Raw genomic sequence first — 26,473 nt, 5'->3', positions numbered from 1 at the left:
GGCAACAAAATGAAATATTTCTGGATTGAACATACTTTGCAAGTCATGCACTAATACCATACTCACTATAAACTCAATAAGACAATCAAATTGTCATCACTATTTAATATTATTACATGTATTGCAAGGTGCATCCATTCTCACTTTAAGTAGAAAGGTATCAATATTCATTAAATTACAATTTTTGCTAGATGCATACTTTTACATGGGACAGATAATAATCAGGCTTAGAGCAAATTCTCACATCAGCAAAGTCATTTTTTTTAATTGATAAAGAACAAGAGCTTTGAGCTAATCAGATATCATGACAATTTGATTGCCAATTTTAGACTCTACTATCACCATGCAAATATTTTGAATATTTTATAACACGAGAAAGAAAGAGTTTGGATTTCTACACAGATATAAGATTTTACTGAATAACTGTCCATGTCTCAACAAAATTGGAATGTTGACTGAAACCTCTATTATATTTGAATACATGCCATTTAAAGAGAACGTTAAGCAAAGACACATTAGCAAGTCATTCCAAGCCAACTTCTTCTAAGTAGAAAACATTGCTCAGTCAGAATCAAACTGTTAATCTGTAAGGGTTTGTATGCTCAAATGGCTTGAATTTTGTTTGTGTGTATCATAACGATTTAATATTAAGACATAATAATCCAAACAAAATGAATTGTGATATCATACCATCAGGTTTTCTCTTTTTTTTTGTGTGTGTGTCTGCTATAAGCTACCATTTCACACAAGTTTGGCCTTGAAAGATCTCAGTGAACATCAAAGATCTGTACTACAGCATTTTGGAGTAGGACAAAATATTCATATACCGGTAAAAGGACGACTGCAACCTGTTGTGTCCGTCTTGAAACCTGCATATATTGTGGGGAAAAGATTGAAAAAATCTATTATTACCCCTGCAAATCACAGCTTACAATAATAGAGAATTAAGCCCATCACACACAATAAACCGTGATTTGAGTTTTAGAGAAATTTTAATTGCATTAGCTATGGAACATTGTGATTGATTGTAGCTCTGAATGATATGAATATCAAAGAATTAAAACTTAGTACATTAACAAACCATCTGGTAACAGTAAAGTCTCTAAATTGGCTTTAAATCTTAGACAATATCTCTATAATTAGACTAATAATTAAAAAAATAAATAATAGAAACAAGAAATCAAAAACTTTTCGCATATCATCTAAACCTAAAATTGGGATTGCATTTACGTCTTTCATATTTCTTGGACTTGCTCACTGGAAATTAACAAAATACAAACTAAATATTATTTTCATTAATTTAACCAGAAACTAGATGGAAATTTGACTGCGCCCAGTCGAAAATGATGCCTCCGTCATAGAGCAATTTTTCAAATTCAAGTTCGATTGTAATCCATTAACAGGTTCTCAGAATATCGTGATTACAAGCTTTTTCTCATGTACATGTATGACCCTTTGATCTTTGACCTCATGCCCCCCAAATCTACTCATTGGCTCATTGGCTCTGCAAGATACATACATTACATGTCTTGAGTTTGATGGTAATCCATCCATCGGTATTAATGATAATGTGATCACAAGCTATTTTTGCATACATAATGAGCCCTGTGACCTTTGACCTATGACCTTGTGACCCCAAAATCTAATCAATTAATTGGCTCTGCAAGATAGATACATGACCTGAGTTTGGCCGGAATCCATCAATCAGTTCTTGTGATAACGCGATCACTAGCTATTTTTGCATACATTATGAGCCCTGTGACCTTTGAACTATGACCTTGTGACCCTAAAATCTGATCAATTAATTGGCTCTGCAAGATACATATATGACCTAAGTTTGGCTGGAATCCATCCATCGGTTCTAATGATAATGTGATCACAAGCTATTTTTGCATACATAATGAGCCCTGTGACCTTTGACCTATGACCCCAATATCTAATCAATTAATTGGCTCTGCAAGATACATACATGAACTAAGTAGGGCAGGAATCCATCAGTCGGTTCTTGAGATAACGCGATCACGAGAACGGGAGGTACGGACGGACGGACGGACAACCCGAAAACATAATGCCTCCGGCTACTTCGTAACGGAGGCATACAAAAATGAATAAAATCTTACCATCAAAGAAGAACCGGAAAATAATTGAATCAACATTTTTCGTTCTGACTTGAGCGTTGGCAAAGAGAGTGGGTCGTACGCCATATGCCATGGCAGCCATGTGGATGATTTCTGGGTCGTTCTTGAAAGGGTAGATGGAAACATCCATAGCTCCTAAGAGAGAGGGGAAAACATTTGATAATCAAGTTAAGTTCTGTAAAGCTGTCTTAAAGCCTTACTGCACAACTTATAGCTACTGGGCCCTGTAAATAGCAAACAATGCCCAATCGGTGCCTGCTGGCCCCCATAATCCCCTTTTTCTTGTGTTAATTGAGAGCTGATTTGATGAGATAACCACCTGTCAGTGATCTTGCAGGGAGGTCTAATTCCTTCTGGCAAAACTAGTGCAGACAGGCTTTAAGAAAGACAGTATTGGCAAAATCGGTTAAGATGAAATGCTGAAAGGAAATCTTAGAATATATGTTTTATAAAGAGCATCATCAAATTTTGAAGAATAATTAGTAAATGTACTTGCAAATGCATGAATTTTGCTCAAGTTAAATGCTTCATGCTTCTGTGTATGAACAGTGATTTAACTGGCTTAACTTCAGAATATCCTACCATGACAGTACAATGTATTAGGGTCAGGAGTAGGTTAAGAATTAGGTTCAGGGTCAGAGTTAGGGCTGGGGTCAGGTTTAGGGTCAGAGTTAGGGCTGGGGTCAGGTTTAGGGTCAGAGTTAGGGCCGGGGTCAGGTTTAGAGTTAGGGCTGGGGTCAGGTTGAGGGTCAGAGTTAGGGCTGGGGTCAGGTTTAGGGTCAGAGTTAGGGCTAGGGTCAGGTTCAGGGCCAGAGTTAGGGCTGGGGTCAGGTTCAGGGTCAGAGTTAGAGCTGGGGTTGGGTTTAGGGTCAGAGTTATGGCTGGGGTCCGGGTCAGGTTCAGGGTCAGAGTTAGGGCTGGGGTTAGGTTCAGGGTCAGAGTTAGGGCTGGGGTCAGGTTTAGGGTCAGAGTTAGGGCTGGGGTCAGGTTTAGGGTCAGAGTTAGGGCTGGGTCAGGTTCAGGGTCAGAGTTAAGGCTGGGGTCAGGTTCAGGGTCAGAGTTAGGGCTGGGGTTAGGTTCAGGGTCAGAGTTAGGGCTGGGGTCAGGTTTAGGGTCAGAGTTAGGGCTGGGGTTAGGTTCAGGGTCAGAGTTAGGGCTGGGGTTAGGTTCAGGGTCAGAGTTAGGGCTGGGGTCAGGTTTAGGGTCAGAGTTAGGGCTGGGGTTAGGTTCAGGGTCAGAGTTAGGGCTGGGGTTAGGTTCAGGGTCAGAGTTAGGGCTGGGGTCAGGTTTAGGGTCAAGATTACATTTAACATTAGGGTCAGGGGTTACTTGCATTATAGAAGCATCCTGCAGTTATTTCCAACTTCAAGTCAGTAACTTGGTCTACTGTTGCTAACCTTCTAGCGGAATTGTGTGGATGACCTGAAACTTTTGCATGCCCTCGTAGCGGAAGATATTCACTGTGCTGGTTCGGTTGATGACCACCAGGAAGAGCTGGTCGTGGAGCACCACAAACTCCAAGGACTTGACTCGGAAAGCAGGGAGCTCTTGCCAGAGGTCTACCTGAGATTCACCATCAGCATCATAGACATAGCTGTATGTCACAGGAAAAATTAGATCGTTAACAATTTGCACTAGAAAATTCTGAACTTTTCACATCATACTTGTCACTATTCAGTCATATTTACAATGTACTCTTTACCGTAACACAGAAATCTTTACTATTGACATATTTCTCCACTATTCTCGCCATATGTACTTTTCATGTTTCTCAGTATTCACACTGAAATGGTATTCAAAATCATATACCGCATATGAGGATATTGCTACTGACTGCTGGGCAGTATAGCGGAAAATATTGATCGGACATAGTTCTGCTTGTGCATACAATGCAACTACCAAATGAATAAGCGTGAAATATAGAGCTAAAAGTCAGAGATGCAAACTCAACAAAAAAAGTACACTCCTAATACTCAAATCAATGTATCAGATATTAAGATTTGATAGTAAAGTGCAATTACTTTGTTAAATCTATAAAATCACTATTTTTTTTTTGCAGTCTTGTAATCCACGAATAGAGTAAGATTTACGTCCAGAAAATACGCCACTTACGTGTATATAGAAACAGGCACGTCATAGTTTTCAAACTCCAACTGACCCTCAAATTCATTGGCAAAGGCCACAAAGTAGGTCCCATGGAACTCCATGACAGCCACGTCTGCTGCAGCGGTCGTGGTGATGACTACTTCCTTGAAAAAGTCACCCCAGATAGCTGACTCTACCATGAAGGTTCTCTTTGATGTGTCCAGTCGGTTAGCCACAGCCAGATGAAGGATGCCCTCGTAGACGAAGGGATGAATCTGAGAAGGATGAAGAGAAAAGAAAAACTGATTACCCTTTCAATGAAAAACATGATACACAGGCTTGTTTCTTCTCATAAAAAGAAACATTAATCATGAAAAATACAACAGTCTTGATATAATCAAATAAATTTAGCAGAATGATAATTTTTTCTTCACAACCACTGATAAAGAATGAAATCTGCAGTTCGCTATCTAGCTGAACAATTTTCTTGATCTTTAATATTCAAAACAGTGATTATACTCATCTGCTATAGGCTTCATTCCATCAATGATATATGGGTAAGGGCGCCTGTTGCAATTGGATCTTAGGTTACGTTTAGGATGAGGTTTACACTACTGTAGGTGTTTGCTTGGTCCAGGGTTGAAATTGCATGAAAAGGTTATGGAGCTGTTGTAAATGAACCAGTGTTGTAGAACCTTTGCATTTTCATCACTTGTTTTGTTGGTTTTGTATAAAGGCATTGTTTAACAATGTTAAATCTGAGATGCATGGCCCTACGTGTTATCAGTGTCTGTGATATGGGGTAATATTGAAGCCCTAAAAAAATTGCGCTTCAAAATGATCATGAAGTGCCTCAAAAAAGTAAAAAGCTTTGAGTGACCAGTTTTACCATACTCATTTTCCCAAATAGACTGTAGTCTTATGAAAACCGTTAAGAAAACAAATTTTCAAATTTCGATTTCCAATCATAAATACCTTGATAATAAGACATGCGATCGGCTTGTAAAAGTCATGGGGTTCCTGACTGACCTAAAGGTTTATAATTATCATTGCATCATGAGCTAAATCCAGGATTTTGTTTCAGAATCTGAGACAAAGTCACCCAATCCCTTTAAGGAAATAGCATCTCCTACCTTGACAGCTCCCAGAGTGTTTATGACGTTGTTGTGGTTGAAACCAGATGCCACAAACTCCATGCAGTACACTGCTGATTGGACCTCGGAGGTCACATTACCAGAGACCACGGCCTTATGGTTGGCTATGGCCAAACAGGGTTGGCTTGTCTGCGGGTCGGTGTAGTGGTCGACGGACACAGAGCCCACCCCAGCGAGACGTTGGTAGACGAAAAATTGGTCCACGAGAGGGGCCCACACGATGATGAGAATGAAGCGGTCTGTGATTCCCTCAAAGGCTGCCGGGATAACTGTACAAAGACATGAAATATTACAGAACCTTCATTACATACCTGGTGAAATGATTACACCAGGGCTCCCTCAGTAATTTGTTGAAAGGGAGCCGGACTGAACTTTTTAAGGTCTCTATGTATGAGCCCTATGTAAAAAAAAAAATCATAATTTGGGGGTCTGGCATTTAGATTTTGTGCGTGGGCACTTGCTAGTGTCAGGCCTGGATTATAAACAATGGAAGGCGGAAGCCTATGAAAACAACAGACACGACATTCGACAACCAGAGGCGTAGCATAAGTCACCTATTGAGGGGACAGTGGAACAATTGGGAGGGGGGGGGGCACCATCCTCACTTGGAAAATGAAATGCAGATTTACAAGGCCTCTGATTACTGGCATTAGTGCGGGGTTTAATTGCATAAAACTGACCATTGACGTTAACTTTGGCATTATTGGTAACTTCCATGTAAACAATGATTTGATTGGCTGTTGAGTGATGTTGCCATGGTAGTTAATATTGATAGCAAAGTTACCATCAATGGTAGGTTTTATGCAATGGGCCCAGGTGTTAATGTTGTTGTCCTTTCCCCCTTTTTCTCTTTTCTTGCTTTTCTTGCTTTTTTCACCACTCAATGGGTGGTGGGGGCAGGTCATTGTTTACCTAAATTGGACTGCAGTCAGATCATAAAGTTTGCAGTGGATTTTTTAGGGCAAAATAGAGAAATACGTCACTGATCATTTAACATTTGCTCCTGCAGCATTTACTTTGTGCTTTATTTCATCAAAGATATAGAGTAAAGATATGTAGACTAGGGTAAGATATACTGTTTGGTCCAAAATTTAAGCTAGGGGTAGGAAATGACCACAGAACAATTATCAACACACCATACATTGTTCAGATATTAAGCGGTAAACCGATGACATAAAGTGTAATATTCTTCACATTTCTATATTTCATGACACAAAGCTCAGAAAATTCAGTAACACATACATAAACTATGGCATTTTATCGCATCACATCTGAAAGAGCATTTAGAATCATATCAATACTTTACCATCCAGGTTATAGGCGTTATATCTAAATGGTTCAAGACTGAGCGGGAGGAAGTTTAGCTCTTCACAGCCTCTGGCAACGTTTGAGGTGATGACAGCCATGAACAGCCAACCCTCGTGATCAAAAAATGCAACATCGTGAATGTACGCCAGCTTGAGTGTCTGCATGAAGTAAAAACAATCATAATACTATTAAATTAATACCATTACTAAATTAATGCTCTTATATTCATCACAATCTGAACAAGGCTTAATGAATCAATATAATAAAAGCAGATAGATATAAAGATACTTTGTAGATGGTATGATTAACAAGGTAGAAAAGAAAGGACCACGAACCTTTTGCATATTAGCCCATCAAATGCCATGAGCTTATAGTCATTGTAATTTGTTAATTAAATCAATTTTATTTGGATTTAAAGGTACTATGTCCCATTTGCAGGCCAAAAAAATGAAAAAGTTAAATTCCAACTGCATTTGAAAGATAACACTTATTTAGAACATCCCTAAAAAAGGTGGGGCTTGAAAATGTCTTCAAGTGGGAAAAAATGACTATTAGTTGTCAAATCGACTTTAGGGCTATAGAGCCCAAAAGTAATAGTCTTGATTTTCAGACAATTGTACCGAATAGTCATACGTTTTATGCTGCGCAAAGATTCAATCAGTTTAATCTTGGCCATCAAAAGAAGTGGGTTATTGATGTAGACAAATGCTCATGTACCCTTTACAACTCTTTTCATGTATGTTAATACCAAAGAAGAAAAAAAGCCAGTCAGTCACTCAATAGTGTCTGACAGTTAAGTCTAGCAAGTAAACGAGTTTCCTTGCATAATTTGAATATGAGGACACTGCTAACGTTTAAATTTCACAGATAGGACATACATGACATATTCATAATTCCTGCAAAGTTCTACATAATTTGAGGTAGGCTGCAAAAGGGACATAGTACCTTTAAAACAAATGTTGAATTTTAACTTTGGCAGGGCGGGGGGGAAGGGGGGGAGGGCCTGAGATAGATCTTCGCCTGTGCCTTTTTTTTGTAAGTTTCTTCGTTTGATTATGACAGGTTTTTTTTTTATTTGGGGGGGGGGGGGTTGTATCCATCAAAATATTAAATATAGAAGTGGGATCAATGCGAGTGCATACACATACAGTTCATTTATCAGACTATTCACAGGTCACTTATAATTTCATTTTATAGAGTATGTAAACTTGCAATGTCTTTTTGGCAGAAGTAATCATAATGGAAGCAGAAATTTTTAAATATACTGTTCTTTAATTTCCAACATTCAATCATTTGACACAGGGTAGCATGTTTTCTCATCTGATTCAAATTCATTGGTTTTACATTGAAACCAAGATATATATTCTAAGCACTTTTCTCTGACACACACATCTCAAAAGCTAATATCTTACTTTATGAATGAATGATAATATTTTGTTAATATTTCCTATCTTTTCTTCCTTATCAATTTTTAAAAATTTAATTTTGACGTTTTTGTTATGTTTTTTGTTATGTTTTTCCTGTTATAATTTTTGATATTTTCTTACAATGTATAATATTGTATGTTATGTTTATATATGTTAAGGGGTCATTTTCTATAAGCCAATTTAGTGCTTTCCATGATCCCGCCACTATTATTCATATGTATATGTTATTGATTTGTAAATTGTGGAAATGAATTGAATTGAACTTTCATGAAATTGGAATGATAATAGATCTGACCTTAAACCTCTGAAATCTGTCATTAACGTCATTCCACTGGTAGATGAACGAATCCTGACATGAATTATCTGCAGTCGAGTCTAAGATGGGGTCACCCATAGCCTGGAATAGCCACTGGACCCCATCAAAATAGTACCCCCTCATCTTGCCACGCCCGTTGGTCTGGATGGTTTGGACCAGCTCTGGGTATCTCAAAATGTAGGCCTGGTCTACATGAGGACAAGGACCAATGAATAGAATTTTGAACATTGGATTCTAAAGCAACCATATTGTTTAGCATTTGTTTTAAGAACAGGTTTTAAAACATATACATGCAGTATGTACATGCATGGTTAGCCATCTTTGTGGATGACATAAGGCTTGATAGGAATGGAAAAATCCTGAACATAAATATTGAACATGTAGTAGTATCATTATCTATTTTATCAACAACAAAACTGTGCAAGCAAGAAAATGGGAATCGATACCATCAATGTTTCGTGTTAAGGATAATTTTCATCCATTGTATTAACAGTCAAATTATGCAAATTTAAAAATGATGCTTTCTGGTAATTGCCGGAAGCAAGATTTTGAAATGCAGCTGGTAAATCTGTAAAATAACAGATATATTGCTAGAATGTATAATAATCAACCTAAAATAAACTTTACCTGGCATTTCATAGGGCAATGAATGAAGAAAAAAAGAGTGATATTAGACCAAGTGTACAGAGCGCAAGTCCAACTTGGGCTCCCTGCCGCCCCTATTCTATGCGAGCGCGTATGGGTGAGTCTGTGGTAGTCTACTAACAAGTCACTTTTGTAGTCATCAAGAATATATTTATATGTACAGTATATCTCTTTATAGCAGTAATATTTTAAGATTAAATTTTATTATAGTATAGTCACATGGAACCCCTAACATATTATAGTATTAATGACTGCTTTGAGAGAAATAGTTGTTTTTATACGCTCAAGGGAAGGTTAGAATTGTGCTATTACCCGAGGCGTGCCGGGGGTGATAGCCCAATTGTAACCTTCCCGAGAGCGTATAAAAACAACTATTTCTCGAATATTAAAGCAGTCATTAATACTTTTATATGCCAAAAAAAACAACAAAAAAAACGAAAAAAAAAAAGAAAAAAGAAAAAAAAAACAACTTTTTTTGAAGATGGGATTCGATCTCTTGCGTACAAAAGGTGAGGTAACTAAAATCAGCGCTTTAAACCGCTCGGCTATCGCGCTCTGTTACCATTTATAGCAGTTTTTTCTTATACATACATTAAAATGGATTGAAACGGCTTCGCGTTGTGGATGCTTCGCGGCTGCTCCATTAAACAGGCCCTTCTTTTACTTTTGGAATGCATATTGGCACGAATTTAGATCAAGATCTATCGGCAGATGTTGTTTTTTTGTTTTTGGAAGTTTATTTTCGTCTTCATGTCAACAATGCAAGATAAAATTGTTGGTAAGATCGATCGAGATTCAATTGTATTGAAATTACCGACCAATTCTTCGCAGGTATCCTCGATCGCTCAGACCATTTTTTAACATGTAAACCTATGGGGTAACCATGGAGACTGACCTATTTTCCCAATAACCATGGTTATTGGGATTTTTAACTGTTTTTTAACCATGGTTACCGGGAATTTTCGGGAACAGTTAAAGTTTATGAATGCAATTTCGACCAATCAGATGGCTGGATTTCTTAAGTGAGGTATATAAAACACAATAATATTTTTGGGTGATTGGTACCTTTAAAAGTATAACTTATCCCAACATTCATGAATCCTACACACATGCACAAAAGATCATCTTACTCTGGAATGCATCATGCATGTCGTCAAGGAGATGACACTGGTCATCCAGGAAATCTTCAAAGTCGTCCAAAGCTGGTGTACTGTGTGTACGCAGATAGAGCTCTACCACATCCTCACCGTCGATGAGAGCCGTCGTCGTGATGTCTGAGAAGGTCGGACGGGTCTGCAGCACCAAAGGACCTGTGATAGTTTGTTCGCCCGATACTAGAAGCTGGGGGACAGTAAATTTCAGATATGATTATTAATTGTAGTCTTTACCATAGCGATTGACAGTGATGCAAAACAAAAATTTGTGCAGTTCAACAATTTACAAATCTAAAAATGCCCTCTTTCACAATAGAAAAAGTGTTATACATTCAAACCTGTCTATATATATATATATATATAGTGACCGCCCAAGGGAAACACAAAAAGTGGTCTATATAGACACGTGGTCTTTGTAGAAAGGTTCCTTTAGTGCATGTTTCAATGAGAAATCATTTTCAAGGGAAACTAAAAATATGGTCTTTGTAGACAGGTGGTCACTAAAGCAGGTTCGACTGTATATCCTAAAATATAATATTTCATTACACATTATATACTGTGCACTTACAGAAGTTGTTTTAATGTCTTGTACATCAGCTCCTTGGACTGTACCAGTCACATCCATGTTTCCAGAGAAAAGGACCCCAAATTGAAATGTTTTGATGGCAGTGACTGTCTGGTCTCTGGACTTGGTCATGAAAGTTCTTGGAGAGAAGTTCAGCCCACTGCATAGGCCTGTCACCCTGTTTGATTGAAGGAGGAGTAGACGGAGGGAGACGAAGAGATGGAGTAGAGAGAGGGAAGAGAAGAAGGAAGGAAGGAGGAGGAAAAAATGCAGGAATATTCTGGATTTAGATCCACAATGTCTCTAAGTGATTTACAGACATATTATTACCCCGGTCATCTAAAACAGACCCAGAACAGATTCAGTCCACATTCTTGCAAGCGGTATTACTAAAGGTAATGTTTAAACTCCACCTAAGAGTGTAGAGTAATTAGGTAGAAACGACTTCAACAAAATTCACATTTCACCCGGGTAGTGCATAGAGTATAATAATGGAGCAAACATTTCCTTCCACGCTGTTTCTACAAATTACCAACACTTATCTTTAACCATTATCCCTCAAAACCGAGGATCACTCACCCTACATCTTCATCAAAGTGAATCGATTCAAACGCTAGATCTGCAGTGATGGTATAGCCAGAGGCCTTCAAGACTGCATGCCCTCCCCAGTCCGATACATCCACTCCGTCAATGGTTATGCTGTTCTCAAAGTTGAGATTCTGCCTATCAATGGCGACGTCCGAGGTGAAGGCCTTGAATCCCGTAACCAACTGGACTTGATTGGTCACCATCACGTTGTCCGAGATGTCCACACCATCGACGGTGCCGTCCACAAGCAAGTCACCTAGACAAAGAATAACAGGGATTGAAACTTGTTTCTTGAGGAGAGCCATCCCAAAACATGACTCTTTTGGATTAAAATATGTTTTCTCTCAGGGCTAGCTTGTATTAAGACCTATATGGACACACCTTCAAAAGTAAGTAAACTGAATTAACATATCTTGAACGGTGCAGACCTTGTATGAACGCATCTTGAACAGTAAAAAAATAGTGCAAATATGTCTTGAACAGTCAAGATCTAGGGTGCACATGCCTTAAACAGTGAAAAGTTTATATGTGAACACATCTTGAATGGTAAATATCCTGTATGAACACGAATTAACTAGTGAAGATATAGTTTGAACATGACTCAAACAGTATAGATCTATACATGCATGAATAAAGAAAGACACCTTGAATAGTAAATATTGTGCAGTATGAACTTGAGGGCAGGTGTACCATGGATCCATGCATGTGCAAGTCCCTCCACACACCTGAAGAGAAAAGGGACTCCAATTGAAAATCTTTTTCCACTTCATAATACACCAACATAATTGTTGGTCATCGACATCAGGACATAGCAGAGAAAAAAATAATACAGATACAGATAAACCCTTTAACATTACTGATGTTGTACATATTTTATGAACGCACCTTTAATAGAAATACACTGCTGAAACGTCTTGACACCGTAAACGGTATCCACCGCGTCGTCCATCCAGACTTCCTCATGCAGTTGGTCCATGTCCCACGTGTTCAACAACCCATCTAGGTCCAGGGAATTCACAGTGATAGAAGCACCGGTTGCTATGGTAACAATGCCGGTGTAACGCTTGCTTCCGATGATGGTCTGCGAGGAGGCTGAACGGCTGAAGTAGGAACTATCCAAGGCTTGGATGTCGACTGTCTGGAGGTGTCCACCGTAGTTGACATTCTGGATGGGGGATAGGGTTTTCTTAGTTAGACATGCACTTACACTATTGCATGACACAACTCGCACAGTCACCCACAGGTTTATGACTATATAATCATGTGACTAAAACAAAAAAACAAAAAAATATTCTACAGTTTATTGCTGATTGGGATCATTCTTTTATTAGAGGACACATAACACCATGCTTGTCAACTAACCATTTCAGCAGTAACGGCCGAGAGAGTGACGGCTGCAGTGATGGTCTGAACAGCATTATTAACGTCCGATGTCACCACAGCACGAGCTGCAAGGTCAGATACATCAACGCCGTCGACTGTCCCTGTCACTGCTAGGTTTCCATTGATTGTGATCCCATCTTAAAGCAAAAGAAATACCAGCACAGTGCAACATTTAGATCACTCTTATGTTGTGACAATCTTCAAGCAAAGATCATATAATTTTTTCTGTCAAAACATTATGTGAAGAAAAGTACTCTACCAAAAGTCAAAATCAACATTACACAAGGGTTTTCTTTGTCAACCGATTAAACTGATCCATTTGATTTCAATGCATTGTAACTGTCCAATAGAACAGAGCAAGAAGTACAACACAAGGGAGGTCATGGAAAGGTTTGGTCTGGAGGAAACTATGGTGGAGGTGGTAAAGTGAAGTGCATTGAGAGGGATGGGTGGGTCATGTGTTGAGAAGGAAAGATGATAAACCTGTGAAAAGAGGGTGGGATCTGGAAGTGGATGGCATAAAAGGGAAAGGAAGACCCGAGACTTCATAGAAAGATATGGTGAAGAAAGAAAGGTTGGTCTGAAAGAAGAGGATGTTCGAGACAAGAAAAAGTGGAGGGAGGGAGTGTCATCATGGCACGAAAGTCGGTAACCCCTAATATAAGTGGGACAATTCTGACTTTAATAAAATGATCATGTTGATGATGAAATTAATTAAATTAGATTGTAGGTGATGAACATCCCCCAAAGGAAAGTAGAACAAAACATCTTGAATTTCAATTTTTTAATTTTTTTATTACTATTACAAACGTATACAAAATTCACGTTAGCCAATTAGTAGTATTGTGTTGGACAAATCTTGCCCTAGCACTCCCAAACACGAAATGACTACATTTTTACAAAATTATCAATTCTATAGCAGAGTTGACTTGATTTACATGGTTGACACTCACTTGAAAATGTTTTTCCGGCTGTGATATCTTGGTTGCCAACATTCTTAACGACCTTATTCCACAACTGCAAGATGTCAATAGTATTGACCAGTTCAACATTGATGTCTGCACCAAAGGAGGTTGCAGCTTGAAAGGTCTTTGCTCCTGTAAAAACTTGATCCTGAAATTAAGAGAATTTATGCAATGGAGTTCACATGATTCACAATGGCATTTGTCAAAAATAATATGTAGCATCAGTAAAATGAAGAAATTATTTATTTCTGAAGTGTGATTAAATTAAATAGTCAGAACCTTTGAAAGTGTTTTAACACTTGATTTTATCCTTGGATCAATACAGAAACTGTTTTACAGGTATATTTACCATTTTTACTGGTATATCATTATTCAATGATTAGCGTTTAACAAGTAGTTAAGTATTGATCAGTCACATAGCAAACTCTTTGGTTCTCCTTAACTTTGTGTCGCTGGTCTATCACTTAACCTTGATTATAGTTTTACGACCAGGGTCTCTCTAGAAACAAAACACGATGTACATGTATTCATTGTATTCCACACATTGCATTTGGTATTACTTATTAATGTTCAAAGAAGTGTGATCTTATTGATGTATCCAAGATAGGATCACTGGTCTATCACTTAACCTTGATACAAAACATATGTATTCATTGCATTTCCATATATTGCATTGGTATAACTAATCAATGTTCAAGGAAGTGTGATCTTACTGCTGTAGCCGAGATAGCTACATCTCTGCTGATGAGAATCCCATCTACTGCTCCTGATGCAGTCACATCATCCTCAGAGTCTACATCAGAGAACTCGATTGGAACTGAAAGACAAAAGGAAGAAATGCTGCTTTAAGATGAAAATAAATCATATCAGCAAATAGTTCTAATGATGTACAGCTCTTATAACTTAGAGGCACTGTGGTAGGGTAGAGCAGTGGCCGGTGACCAAAAGGTGCCTGGATCAAAACCAATATCTCTATTATCTCTTTCTCCCTACTCCCCCTCCCCCTTCTCTATATATCTCTCTCTCTCTCCCCTTCTCTCTCTTTTTACATCCATCTTCCTTTCTCTCAAATATTTTTATCTGTATCTTCTTCTATATGTCTCTCTTTCCCTCTCTATCCTTCTCTCACCCCATTTTTCTGTAATTCCTCCCATCCCCCCTCTTCAAATATATTTCATTAACAAAAGGACGCACTAAACCCTAAACCCTTCTCACTTGTATACTCAGTATCCGTGATCTTTGCTGAGTGGGTCCACATATCCTCTACCACCAGAGTATTAACGGTACTGCTGACAATGACGTTGTCTTCCATCACGACGTCGACGGTTTGTACCGTGCCCTGGACCGTCTGGGTTGTGCCTTGGGTCAGGACTGTGTCGAAGAAGCCTGGAACGCTGATTCCATTCACTACATCTGTTTTTTTTATTAAAGAAAGCACAAACAGAATGATATTAATCAACAATATTCAAAAAAGCATTATTCTGAATTCCGTATAGATAAAGATGGTAATCTGTCTTTGTGGTAACTTTAATTTGTAATTGTTAATTTTGCTACACAGAATTTTGTCTACGATTTTTTTTTTAAATTGAAAGAGGATGTCATTGAGACACATTTCTGCGTGATTTTCAAAACAAATGTGTTTGGAGTCGAATATTGATAAAAGAGAGTACCAGAACATCAATGACGTAGCGCTCATCTGCATCTCGCAACAACAAATATCGTAAATTTTATGTGGTACACTTTCTAACTGGTCAAAAAATAAAAATTTGATGCCCTGGAAGGGACATAATTTCATTTAGCTGTACAAGTTTAAATAGAAACTAAAGGAAATGGAATGAAAATTGGTTGAAAAATATATAGTTTTATGACTTAGTAAGAGATAAATGTAAACATACTCACCTTTTATTATAAGAAAAGGACAGAGGTATAAATAGTCAGTAAATTGGTGTGAGAAAATGTCAACAGAATAATATGGCAAAATAACAATTTCGTAAGGGACAAAAACGAGTTAGTGTGAGAAAATTGTTAAAATATTTAAACAAATTGAAGAATTAGGAGGTAACAAGAGAATGAAACAATGCATGCATAATACTGATGAATTAAAACAAAATAAATTTGCATAAAGTACCATAATTAATGGAGAAAAATTTCAAAATTCTGCATAGAGATATAGTGTACCAAAGTTAGCTCTATGATATAAAGCAAATCAAATCAAATCGGTCGAAATATGAAGGAGAAGAAGCATTTTTTGTGATTTTTTTTATTATTTTTGGAATATATTTGCATAAATTACCATCATTAATTAATAGAGAACAATTTCAAAATTCTGTGTACAAGTTTAGTGTACCAAAGTTAGCTCTACCAGATAAAGCAAACCAAATCAAAATCGGTCGAGAAATGAAGGAGAAGAAGCATTTTTTGTGATTTTGAATAAATTTGCATAAATTAGCATAGATAATGAATTTCACGATTCTGTGTACAAGTTTTAAATCCCCCTCCTAGCCCTAACATATGAAACAATCAGATTCAAAATCGGTTGAAAAATAACGAAGAAGAAGCATTTTGAAAACTGTGGACGGACAGACGACGGATGCCACGCCATGGCATAAGCTCATCGGCCCCTTTAGGCCGGATGAGCTAAAAATGTGTCTCTGTCTATTAAGACCAAAATAGGGCTTGAAAATGTGGTAAATTTAATTAGTTTTTTCAGGATTGTTTAACAGAATAATAGATATACCCCATTTGCATCTATCTTTGTGAATAATTGAAAATGTGTGAACCGGCTATTCTGAGCGATAACTTACTATTAAAATCTACATCAGTGAACGTAGGGCTTGCTCCAAACGTCTTGGCACCGGCAATGTCTTGATTTCCCGAGGTAAATACAGCATTATCGTTCATGTCTGAGACATCCACTCCACCAACAGTGCCCGAGACCACAAGGTCGTCCCGTACGGTCAGAGTCTCAAAGGTTTTGCTTCCTGTTACTACCTGGGCACCTGAAACAAGAAGAAACCATCATGTATAAGGCATCCCTGCAATAAATGGTATTGCTACAAATGTCTATTGAATGAGTTTTCTATCAATATTTTCCTCATGACAATATCACCTAGATTTGTCCCCATAACATCAATGATGATCAATGATTTGGTTCAAAGTGTTCAAAGTGTTTGAGTCATGACATAAAATTAATTTCACATAAAATCTAACTAACTATACACAAAATCGAAAATAATATCGCTAGTGATATTCGTTTGTCTCACAATGTATGGTCAACAAGGGATCTAAAAGATGACGATGTTTCGTGCACCTCCGCAACACTTCATCAGGTGATAATATACACAAAATGTTCGCAACTACTAAAGGATTAATTGAACAAAGAAAGATGAGAACGTTGAGCTAGATGTCTTGACCACCTGCCAAACACTCGTCAAAGCAGGGGACTTCCTATACATGTATTTCTTTTTGATCGCAACTCAACTCAAGTCTAGCTTGCTATCCATCGCAAATACATCCTTCAAAAAGGACGACTGGAAATGTACAACTGCTGCATGGAAGTCTTGTAATCAATCCATTTCAATCACGTTGATGTATATTTCATATGTATTGGAATTTGTAGGGTTAGTTGCATTTTCTTTTTGTTTTGTTTATCCTTTTAGTTTGTTTGTTATAGCGCTTAGAGACTTTGGTGGTAAGCGCTTTCTAAGCACCGTTTTTATTATTTAGTAATACAATTAACTCTTTTTAAGATGGGGCGCAGATGTAACATCTCAAAGAACGTACCTGAGCATTTTAGTGTATCAGACTCCACCTCCTCGATGTCTTCTCCATTCAAGTCTCCACTGAGCACTAGGTCACCACCGATCGATAGGCTGGTGGAAGCGGTCACAGTCTGGGTGAAGGAGGTGTCGCTGGTGATCGTCTGGGCACCGCTGATGGTCACTGCATTGTCCAGGTCAATGCCTAGAACATTCAGGAAATGGTAAAGGTTTTGTGTTAATATACTGTGCAACTGCAAAGAACAGACAGTTCAGGTATCAACGGATGATTGTTTGAAAGCTTGTTATGCAAGCAGTCCTTACTAGAAGAGTCCCAAATTAGGCCAAATAAATAAATATATGATTGCCACCACTGTAGCATTAAAGAATGTATCCTATCTGGAAGACTAGTGTAAACCTCATATTTCATTTAACTTGCATAGATTTACATGTTTCCACAGCTACAAACTGTAAAGCCAAAAACATGAAATTCTGCGATATAGTAAACTGTCTTTTGTGTAGCACACACAAAAAAGTTTGGTAGAACCAATTTACAGCAAGAAACCTCAAATTTGCACAACTTGCAAAATTGTGAGTTTCTAGTTTTACACAATAATTACCACCAATGTCGTATAAGTTATATGCCCAATATCATTAGTAACACTCAAGAAACATATGTAAACATAAACTTACCATCAATATCACCAGATACACTTAAGGTCCCTCCTATGTTTACATCATTGCTGAACTGCCATGACCCCGAGACGGTCACTTCTGATGCACTGTCCAGCTTGACCGCCTCGCTGTACAGTTTATCGATGGGCACCCTGTTGATGGTCGAAGTGACCTGGACATTCTCACTGGACGTAACTGCGGAGAAGGACTTGGCGCCGGCGATTGTCTCCGTGGTGCCTTGGGTGACCAGGTCCGAGAGCGTGGTGGAGGTTCCAAATGTGTGTGCATTGTTAGTGGTGACTTCATCTTGGAACTGCAGATGGAATACATAATGAATTATTTAATGCACTGCTCAGCTTTGGACAGGCCATAAGAAGTCAAGTGATATCCGACTCCTTAAAGGTAATACAAAGTTTTGGTATGGGGTCATGAAATTTGGTTCAAATGAACATATTGGAAGCATATACGATCCGACAATATTCAGTGATCGTTGTTGCAGTTGAAATTGAGTCTTAAGTTATGAAATCGAAAATAATAACTCTTTATGTTGTATAGCCCCCTCTCAAGGTCAAGATATCAATTAAGATACAAAAAAAATGTTTCTTGACTAAAATCGACCGATTAGCTATTTCCATTTGTAAATTATATATCACAACTACATATTCTGAGATTGTCATGGTCGCAGCTACCATTAAACGGCCCTAGGCGCTATTTGAAATTTATCACAATTTACCGGGAGCACCAGTAAATTTTAATATTCAATTTTTCTTGAAAGCAGAAGTGTTTTAAGGGCTTAATTTTTCTAATGCTTATAATACATCCACAGGGGCATCCAAATGTATCAAAATTGTAAAGAATCACTATCCACCCAATTTTCAACATTTCCCAAAACTTTGTATTACCTTTAACCCCTTCTATGCCATTTAACTTCAAAAACAATTACCATAAATTTATTTTTTCAAGAGTGTTACTGTGAGTTTCTTTCTGTCCTTGTAATGTAATAACAAAAGCCATTGGCCTGAGAAATTCTTGCTTTTAAGGAGGACGTTATGAACTACTTAACCAATACTATGACATATGAAAACATATCAAAATTACAAACATCGTAGCATGGATCAAGCCATTGAGAGGGTACTGGCATCAGCAGAGGGTGTAGGGATTGAGGGAGGTAGCTAGTTCTTCCTCGGTAAATAAAATGAAAATTAACAATAACAAAATCATTAATTGGGAAGGGGGTCCTAGCTATCATCTTTTATTCTTGTCCTTACCAAATCTCCCTTTCCTTTCTCTTCTTTGCTCTTTTCACCCCTCCTCTTGTAACATCTCCTCTTCTCATCCTTCCCCCTCTCGCTCTTGTCTCCCCCACTCTCCCTATAGCCAAGCAACTGTATAAAATTAACAATGACCATTTCTATCATCTTTTATTCTTGTCCTTACCAACTCCGCCTTTCATTTTCTCTCTTTCTTTTTCTCTTGTCATTGTCCCTAATCTCCCCCTAGCCAAGCCACTGTAGAATACCTCTATATTTCCACTGAAATCCAGATCTCCAATAGAGCTCAGGTCTCCACTGCTGAGCTTGATGGCATTGTCATCTAGATCATTGATGTCCACTGTATCAATGTGCAAACTGACCGTCAGGTCGGCTTGAATGTCCACATCCTTCGCAAAGGTCTTCACACCTTTTGAAAGATAACGTTGAATATATTGACCATGCATGTACATTCATTGTGGAGGAAGCCTCTAGAAAGTTTGAGACTATATTAACAAGTGGCAATAGAACTTGTGGAAGACACAATTTGAGCATTAATGTCTTGCAAGATTTTGGAATCAAATGAATCTAGAACCTGATAATTTTTAGATTTGATGAATAAAACAATATGATTCCAAGCACACAAAAAACTAACATTTGCAGCACTTTGAAAAGGCTTAGAAATTCGGGTTACACAATCTATTTCTATGTGTGTACCATACACGAGGAGGCTAGTTTGCCCAATCAGTAAAGCGTCTGCCTGTCAAACCAAAGATCGTGGATTCTATTCCAACCCAGGGGGATGACTGACGCCTGCATTGTGTGTTAATGTGCCCCTCCCCTGTTTCAATGGAGGCCCTGTGTAGAGGAGAGTCACCTCCTTTGCACGTTAAGAACCCACTGTACTATGCGTATAAGAGTAGGGGGAAACCCCGGTATAGTGGATCACCGACCTGCACACCCCCAATCAGTTATACTAGGAGGAGAGACCTGAGGGTTACAGTGATTCAGTTTGCTTTTCGCCTCCCATACGTATACAATATTATACGCTATAATGATAATGGTAGCAATATTTTTTTCTTCACTTTTTCATCCAACTTTTATTTACGTATTTACATTTAAGATGGCAAATCCCAGTAGTGATTCGAAGAAGAATACACAATTAATCTACTTATTTATAAATATTCATAAATTAAAACAAGCCTCATTCTTGATGAATACAATTATAATTTGACAAACCTGTAATCTCCTGGTTCCCATAATTGAAGACAGTTTTGGGAACCAGTGTCTTGAGGTTGACACCGTCGATCCTGTCATTGATGATGGTGTCATCGTTGAGGTAGATGTCAGTGCTAAACTCAACGCTTCCACTCACTTGCTGAATGTTCTTGGTGTTCGTAGCAGCCGTGAGTAGGAGGTCCAGGTTCCTGTAAGGTTCTGGATGAATTTCAAAGTTTCCCTTGCAACAATTTACTTATTTACTGAACGTTATATTTCATTCAAGTTTAATCTACCTGTATCTTTTTATTCCTCATCAGTTTAAATGAATTGTTTTTTATGTAAATGTGGAACAAATAAACTTCAAACTTCACACTACAATAAAGGAAACATATCAAACTTTAATTTGCCACAAATGTTGATAGGCATATTCTCAAGTGTGCCGAAGATGCCAATAAGCACAAACAATAGGGACCACTCTATATTGATAAAATGGCAAATCCTGGAATTTTAGAATAAACTAGAAGGCATTATTAGGATGGCAAATCCCTGGAATTGTGAAATCAACAAACAGGTATTTATATGTTAAATGGCAACTTCTGAAATTTTGAAAGTATTTGAAAGCATTGGTAAAATAGCAACTTCTGGCATTTTGAAATCAAGTAGAAGGCATTGATAAAATGGCAAATAAATAATAAAAATAAAAATATTCACAATTTCTCAAGTAGTTTAAATCATAAAAAAGTTTTAATTAAGTCAACAAATAATTAGATTACATCTTTGCAATGCACAACATTTTTTGCCATAAAAATGGCCATCTTAAAAATAATCACAAAATGTTTAGGTCCCAAAATTGTCTGTTTTTAGGCTTGTTAACATATGCTGTGGTAAACTATGTCAAGTTACCAAAGGGATTTTTAAAGTACATTCTAGCTTACTGCACTTCACATATTTTGTATCTTATAACACACAAATAAGTGGGTATACGTGTATGCTTCCCCACTTGCCGTTCATTTAGTAAACGTAAAACGGCGGCAGTAGGCCTAAACTCTGGCGGTCTACTATGGCATATCTGAACAAGCTGTCACACAACTGTGTTTCCTCCTTCCTTACCTAGAGCATTGATGTTGTTGATGTGGTCCCGAAGAACAAGAGACTCCAAAGTGACATCGTTTGCAAACTTTAGAGGTCCCGCAATGTTAACCATGTTAGGGTTATCAATCAGCACAACGTCATAAGGGAAGTTCAATGAGTCCACGGTACCGTCTGTAGTTATATCGGCCTCTACAGTCAGTGGGCTGGTGAAGGTGTATTCCGCTGTAGGAGCCAATAGACCATAAATCAGTTGTTATAAGATGTTTTAACTACGAGATATCCCCTCTTTGTAATAATTTCACTAGGAGCAGTAATGTTTCTTGCCAGAATAGCATACCAGTTAACAACTATTGTGAGTGGCTGAATCAGACAAGCAAATATTTTGACAATCTGATTTTGTCATCAGAATAAACTAACAAGATATATAAAAAAAAAAGAACAAATAAACCATCCTCATTGCTAGAATATGAGATGGTGGCTGCTTAATTACAAGGCAACAGCTGCTCGAATAATGGTAATGTAAAAAATAAATCCTTTGGTAACGTAAACAAAAAATTACCCCCATCCCCCTCCTCCCCTCCCCATGGGGATTTTTAAAGCCCCACTGCACTGGTTTGGCCAGGAGGGATAAGACCTCCCTACATGGTCACTGACAGGTGCTTATCTTATTAAATCAGCTCTCAATTAACATAAGAAAAAGGGGATCATGGGGGACGAATGGTCACCGATTAGGCATTGTTTGATATATAGAGGGCGCAAGTAGCTATAAGTAGTGCAGTGGGGCTATTTCATCTATTTCACCTGATACATCCTGCTGCACAGACAGGCGAAGGATACCAGCATCAAGGTCCTCAATGTCCACTCCGTCAACTGTATTACCGGCGGTGACCGTCAGACCGGCACCCATGGTCACTGCCCCATCGAACGTCATGGGTCCTGCAAGGTTACACAAAAGATGAAACTGGTCAAACAACATTCTAGTACTAAATTACGCTATATTTCTGGGCAATGATATAGACGGACATAGAATGCCAGCGTCAAGGTCCTCGAAGTCCATCCAGTCCATCATATTACCATTATTGATCGTCAGACCACTGGCCATTGTCAGATCCCATTGAATGCCATGAGCCCTGCATCGACAGCTAGAAAGGATTTTAGTCAAAGAACTTTTAAGGACTGAATTGTAATATATTTCAAGGTGATTCCATCAAGAGGGGTAAAATACCTGAATCACGGTCCTAGACCTCCATCCCTTCACCGTATTACCATCAATGACCAGCACCCATGGTATTAAATAGCTCCATCAAACGTCTTGTAACCCGCAAGGTCACTCAGTTGGGAAAACATGACATGAGTTAGAGGCCTTTCACGAGAGTGAACAGATAAGTTACTGTGGGAATGTGAACTAGTTTATGTTTTATGTAGATCGCGGACTTGTCCGATTATGCAAATTAGTTCGCTACGCGTGTTGCACATGATTTTGCGGATGAATGATTTATTGTGTGATACGCCGCCCATGTTAATGTGTTAACATACATGTTAGTATTGAATCACATTCATGTCACGTTCAATTGCGGAGAGGACGTTGTTGCTGTGCCTGTAGCTGTGTATTACAGAGTCACGCGGTTTCCTTGTTTTAGCGAGGGTTTTGGTTCAACTGTTTGGCAGTATTTTCGAGTAAGTTATGCTTATTGAAATAGATATTTGGTTTAATCCTGTATCATAGTGAGTGATAATGCATAGTTTGAGGTGGATATAGATGTCTGTTTGAAGTAATTATGATGATAAGAATGCCTGTTTATGATGTTGAACAGAAGTTTTGGTTAGGGCATTAATTTGGTCATATTACGCTGTTTATAGATAAAATGTCAGAGACATTTGTGCTAAAATTGTTTTATGCAACATTTTCTTTCGTCATATTTCGGAAAAGATATTTTGAGGGATTGCAAAGATAATTTAAGGATTAATTTTCCCATTTTGTATTTCACACACATGTGAAGTAAAAATGTATCTTGACGTTGAGGGCAGTAACATGTAAATAAGCTAGCAAGTATGGCGGCGCCCATAGTTGATTCCTAGATGTGAGTTGATGATAGTTTTATACACCTTGGGTGTATGATATGAAGAATATTGTTGATATTTTCCTGTGGTGTTTATGTCTAGGTGTTTATGTCTAGCTATTTACTATTAGCTGTAGATGATATGAGAATTTCCTTTAGTGTGATTTAGAGAGCAAATACTTGTAACTGTTATTGTTGTTACATTATTATAGGGGCAAGATCAGGACTTGCATGTTGCAGCTTCTGTTGCTGAGCTGAGCTGAGTTGATTGCTGGTAGTTTCTTGGTGTCTCCCTTTTCCCCTTCACTTCCTTCTCCACTGTAGTTGAGAGCTTCAGTGGTTTATTGCTGAAGACTTTGGGTATGTTTTAATGATATTCTGGTAAAGTTTGCAACAGACTTTGTGTAACTTTACTCAGTCTAATATTGCAGTGTGTTTAACAATTTATATGTATATTGATGTTATGGGACAATTTTATATTTGTTCCATCGTATTATAAATACTTACAGATAAATACATGTATTCTTGTTTGTCTGATGCAAGTATGATGCTCTGATTACTGTTTGAGATTCTTACAGCTGATTTGATGTTTAGATATAATTATGTCATTCCAGTTAATGATTATAATATTTGATTTCAGTGATTTTACAAGAGAATCAAGATGAAACAGATTTGATTTGGAGATCAAGTTGTAATTATACAAATAACGCACGGCCCAGAGTGCAATAGCGGTGAATGCAGTACGCGCGAGGTTTCTTTAGATTGGTGCCGCTCTGTGCAACGAGCCGCTTGCGGCGAGTTGACAGTGCGAACCATCTGAAGAAACCGAGCATTTACTGCATTTACGTTTTGCACAACAGGGTCAAGTGCGTTATTTGTTTTATAAAATAGCGACACAAATAGCAACAAACGAAACTTTAGATCTAATAAGTTAGAGTCTACGAGAGTTCGATCTAGATCTAGATCTAGAGTTATGTTGGTTCTACTTCTAGACTAAGACCTTGCAGGCTTACCAAAAAGTCAATGGGATTCATTGCCTTGATTAAAAATAAAATCCATACAGTGGGTCTAGAGACGAGTCTACATCAGACAGCTGAAATTCCTGGCTTCATTATAAAATCCAAAAGTCAAAACAGGCCTAAATCCAAGGCAAAAGTAAAATAAAAATTTCCTTTATAATAATACCCCGCTGGCGCTGGCCGCTCTGATCTAGCTAGTTAGCTAGAGCTAAGCTACGCGTACGTTGCGCTGGGGATCATGGTGGAGCGTACAAGTACGCGTAGCCTACAATAATTGCAATGCACTCGAGGGAGCGCGTACTACACGTACGCGCGCGCACTATGATCTCCATGGTCACGCGTACGCACCGTGCAATATAACTTTTTACTGCGCTTTTTCTGCACTCATTTCTGCAAAATCGTGCTTGCATCAAATTTTTTTCAATGTCATGTGACGCGTATTGACCAATCACGATGCTTAAAATACTAGAGCCATTTTATAATACTTAATATGACATTTAATCAAGAGGATATACAATATCTCTGTTTAGTAATTACTTTGATTTATTTCATTGATATAATCATGTATTTGTGAAGATGACATTTGTAATTGTTTGAAATACTAAAACATGTTTTGTTTTATTATTCTGCCAATTGCAGGGTTTTTTCCCGTTTCTGCGTGCATGAATCACCGAGAATCAACGGTTTATGAATTAAAGCACCGGTTACGCTAACACACGTTTCCCGAGTTTCATTTATCGTCTCACACGTACTACGACATTTATATACATGTACATGTACGTGTGGGCTACAGTGGGAGTAGAAAGGTATATTATTCAAGGCTCTTGACTCTTATACATGAGGTCCTAGGTTCAACCAATGCTTGTGCTTATACATCCTTGGACGAGGTGTTTTGTCTACATTTGTCCCTCTCAACACAGATGTTTTGAATGGGCACTTAGCAATGCTGGGGTACCAGGCTACTCTGGGTAAATCAACACACATATATGTAAAGTCCATATGATTAAACTTGACCACTGCACGTCATTGCCATGTACAGTCAAACCTGTATTAGCGACCACCTCTCTATAAAGACCACCTGCCTATAGTGGCCATGCATTTTGTCTCCCTTGAAAGAGAATTGTGTATTGTAGAACCTGTCTAAAAGGCCACCTGTCTACAGTGGCCACTTTCTCTGTTTCCCTTGGGTGGTCTTTATAGACAAGTTTGACTGTAGCATGTTACGTATAAGAACATGAAACAGTCCTGCCCCTTACCGGTGATGTCATGACTTCCATCAAGGTAGACTGCTTCATCCTTGAGCTCTGATAGGTCCACACCATCCACCGTGCCTGTAACCACGACATTCTCTGTAGCTGTGATTGAGGCGCTGAAGGTGTACGTCCCAGTCACGGTCTGAGCTCCGCTGGTCTGCAGGACGGAAGCAGGCGTCAGGGTGACACCGTCGACAGTTCCACTGACACCGAAATCTCCTGCATAGGTGAGACATTGATGATAAATGCTCAACTTCAACAGTATTCATTTTAAAAAATCATTTTCTTTGGATTTATTGAAAAATCACTTAACAGTACAAAAAAAAAACAGTACAAAAAAAGGACAAGGGTACCGACAATGGTACTGACAAGGCTACCGACAAGGGAATACTACTAACGAGGGTAATAAATATGTGA

At 38.2% G+C, this 26,473-nt stretch overlaps 2 protein-coding genes and 1 long non-coding RNA gene across 3 annotated transcripts in view; 1 reads left to right on the top strand and 2 right to left on the bottom strand.

The window, feature by feature from the left end:
* LOC115918494 (thrombospondin-type laminin G domain and EAR repeat-containing protein-like) lies at positions 1-5,663 on the bottom strand. The gene is made up of 5 exons (XM_030980502.1): positions 5,357-5,663; positions 4,251-4,498; positions 3,536-3,732; positions 2,121-2,273; positions 1-869 (listed from the first exon to the last, which is right to left on the bottom strand). Exons 1-5 carry the CDS (start codon positions 5,417-5,419, stop codon positions 820-822), a joined length of 711 nt encoding a protein of 236 aa, XP_030836362.1. The 5' UTR covers positions 5,420-5,663; the 3' UTR covers positions 1-819.
* A 467-nt stretch (positions 5,664-6,130) lies between these two features.
* The window catches only part of LOC115922359, a 38,678-nt gene continuing 18,335 nt past the window's right edge, over positions 6,131-26,473 (bottom strand). Inside the window, exons 11-28 of the mRNA XM_030981263.1 lie at positions 26,060-26,275; positions 22,526-22,660; positions 21,743-21,946; positions 20,651-20,848; positions 19,681-19,841; positions 18,180-18,474; positions 17,512-17,691; positions 16,533-16,727; positions 14,944-15,141; positions 14,442-14,545; positions 13,717-13,876; positions 12,743-12,900; positions 12,266-12,545; positions 11,372-11,636; positions 10,796-10,970; positions 10,204-10,414; positions 8,408-8,616; positions 6,131-6,843 (exon numbers count right to left, since the gene is read on the bottom strand). Of these exons, the coding sequence (XP_030837123.1) occupies positions 6,667-6,843; positions 8,408-8,616; positions 10,204-10,414; positions 10,796-10,970; positions 11,372-11,636; positions 12,266-12,545; positions 12,743-12,900; positions 13,717-13,876; positions 14,442-14,545; positions 14,944-15,141; positions 16,533-16,727; positions 17,512-17,691; positions 18,180-18,474; positions 19,681-19,841; positions 20,651-20,848; positions 21,743-21,946; positions 22,526-22,660; positions 26,060-26,275 (3,521 nt within the window). The 3' untranslated portion in view covers positions 6,131-6,666. The remainder of the gene's footprint in view (positions 6,844-8,407; positions 8,617-10,203; positions 10,415-10,795; positions 10,971-11,371; positions 11,637-12,265; positions 12,546-12,742; positions 12,901-13,716; positions 13,877-14,441; positions 14,546-14,943; positions 15,142-16,532; positions 16,728-17,511; positions 17,692-18,179; positions 18,475-19,680; positions 19,842-20,650; positions 20,849-21,742; positions 21,947-22,525; positions 22,661-26,059; positions 26,276-26,473) is intronic.
* LOC115922188 lies at positions 23,125-25,516 on the top strand. Its single transcript, XR_004063350.1, has 3 exons — positions 23,125-23,401; positions 23,997-24,144; positions 25,443-25,516. It is a non-coding gene; the product is annotated as an uncharacterized LOC115922188 (long non-coding RNA).

Source organism: Strongylocentrotus purpuratus, unplaced genomic scaffold (genome assembly GCF_000002235.5).
Source record: "Strongylocentrotus purpuratus isolate Spur 01 unplaced genomic scaffold, Spur_5.0 spur5_scaffold_11, whole genome shotgun sequence".
Taxonomy (NCBI): domain Eukaryota; kingdom Metazoa; phylum Echinodermata; class Echinoidea; order Camarodonta; family Strongylocentrotidae; genus Strongylocentrotus; species Strongylocentrotus purpuratus.
The sequence above is the reverse complement of the archived record's forward strand: the minus strand, read 5'-3'. Positions and strand labels throughout refer to the sequence as shown.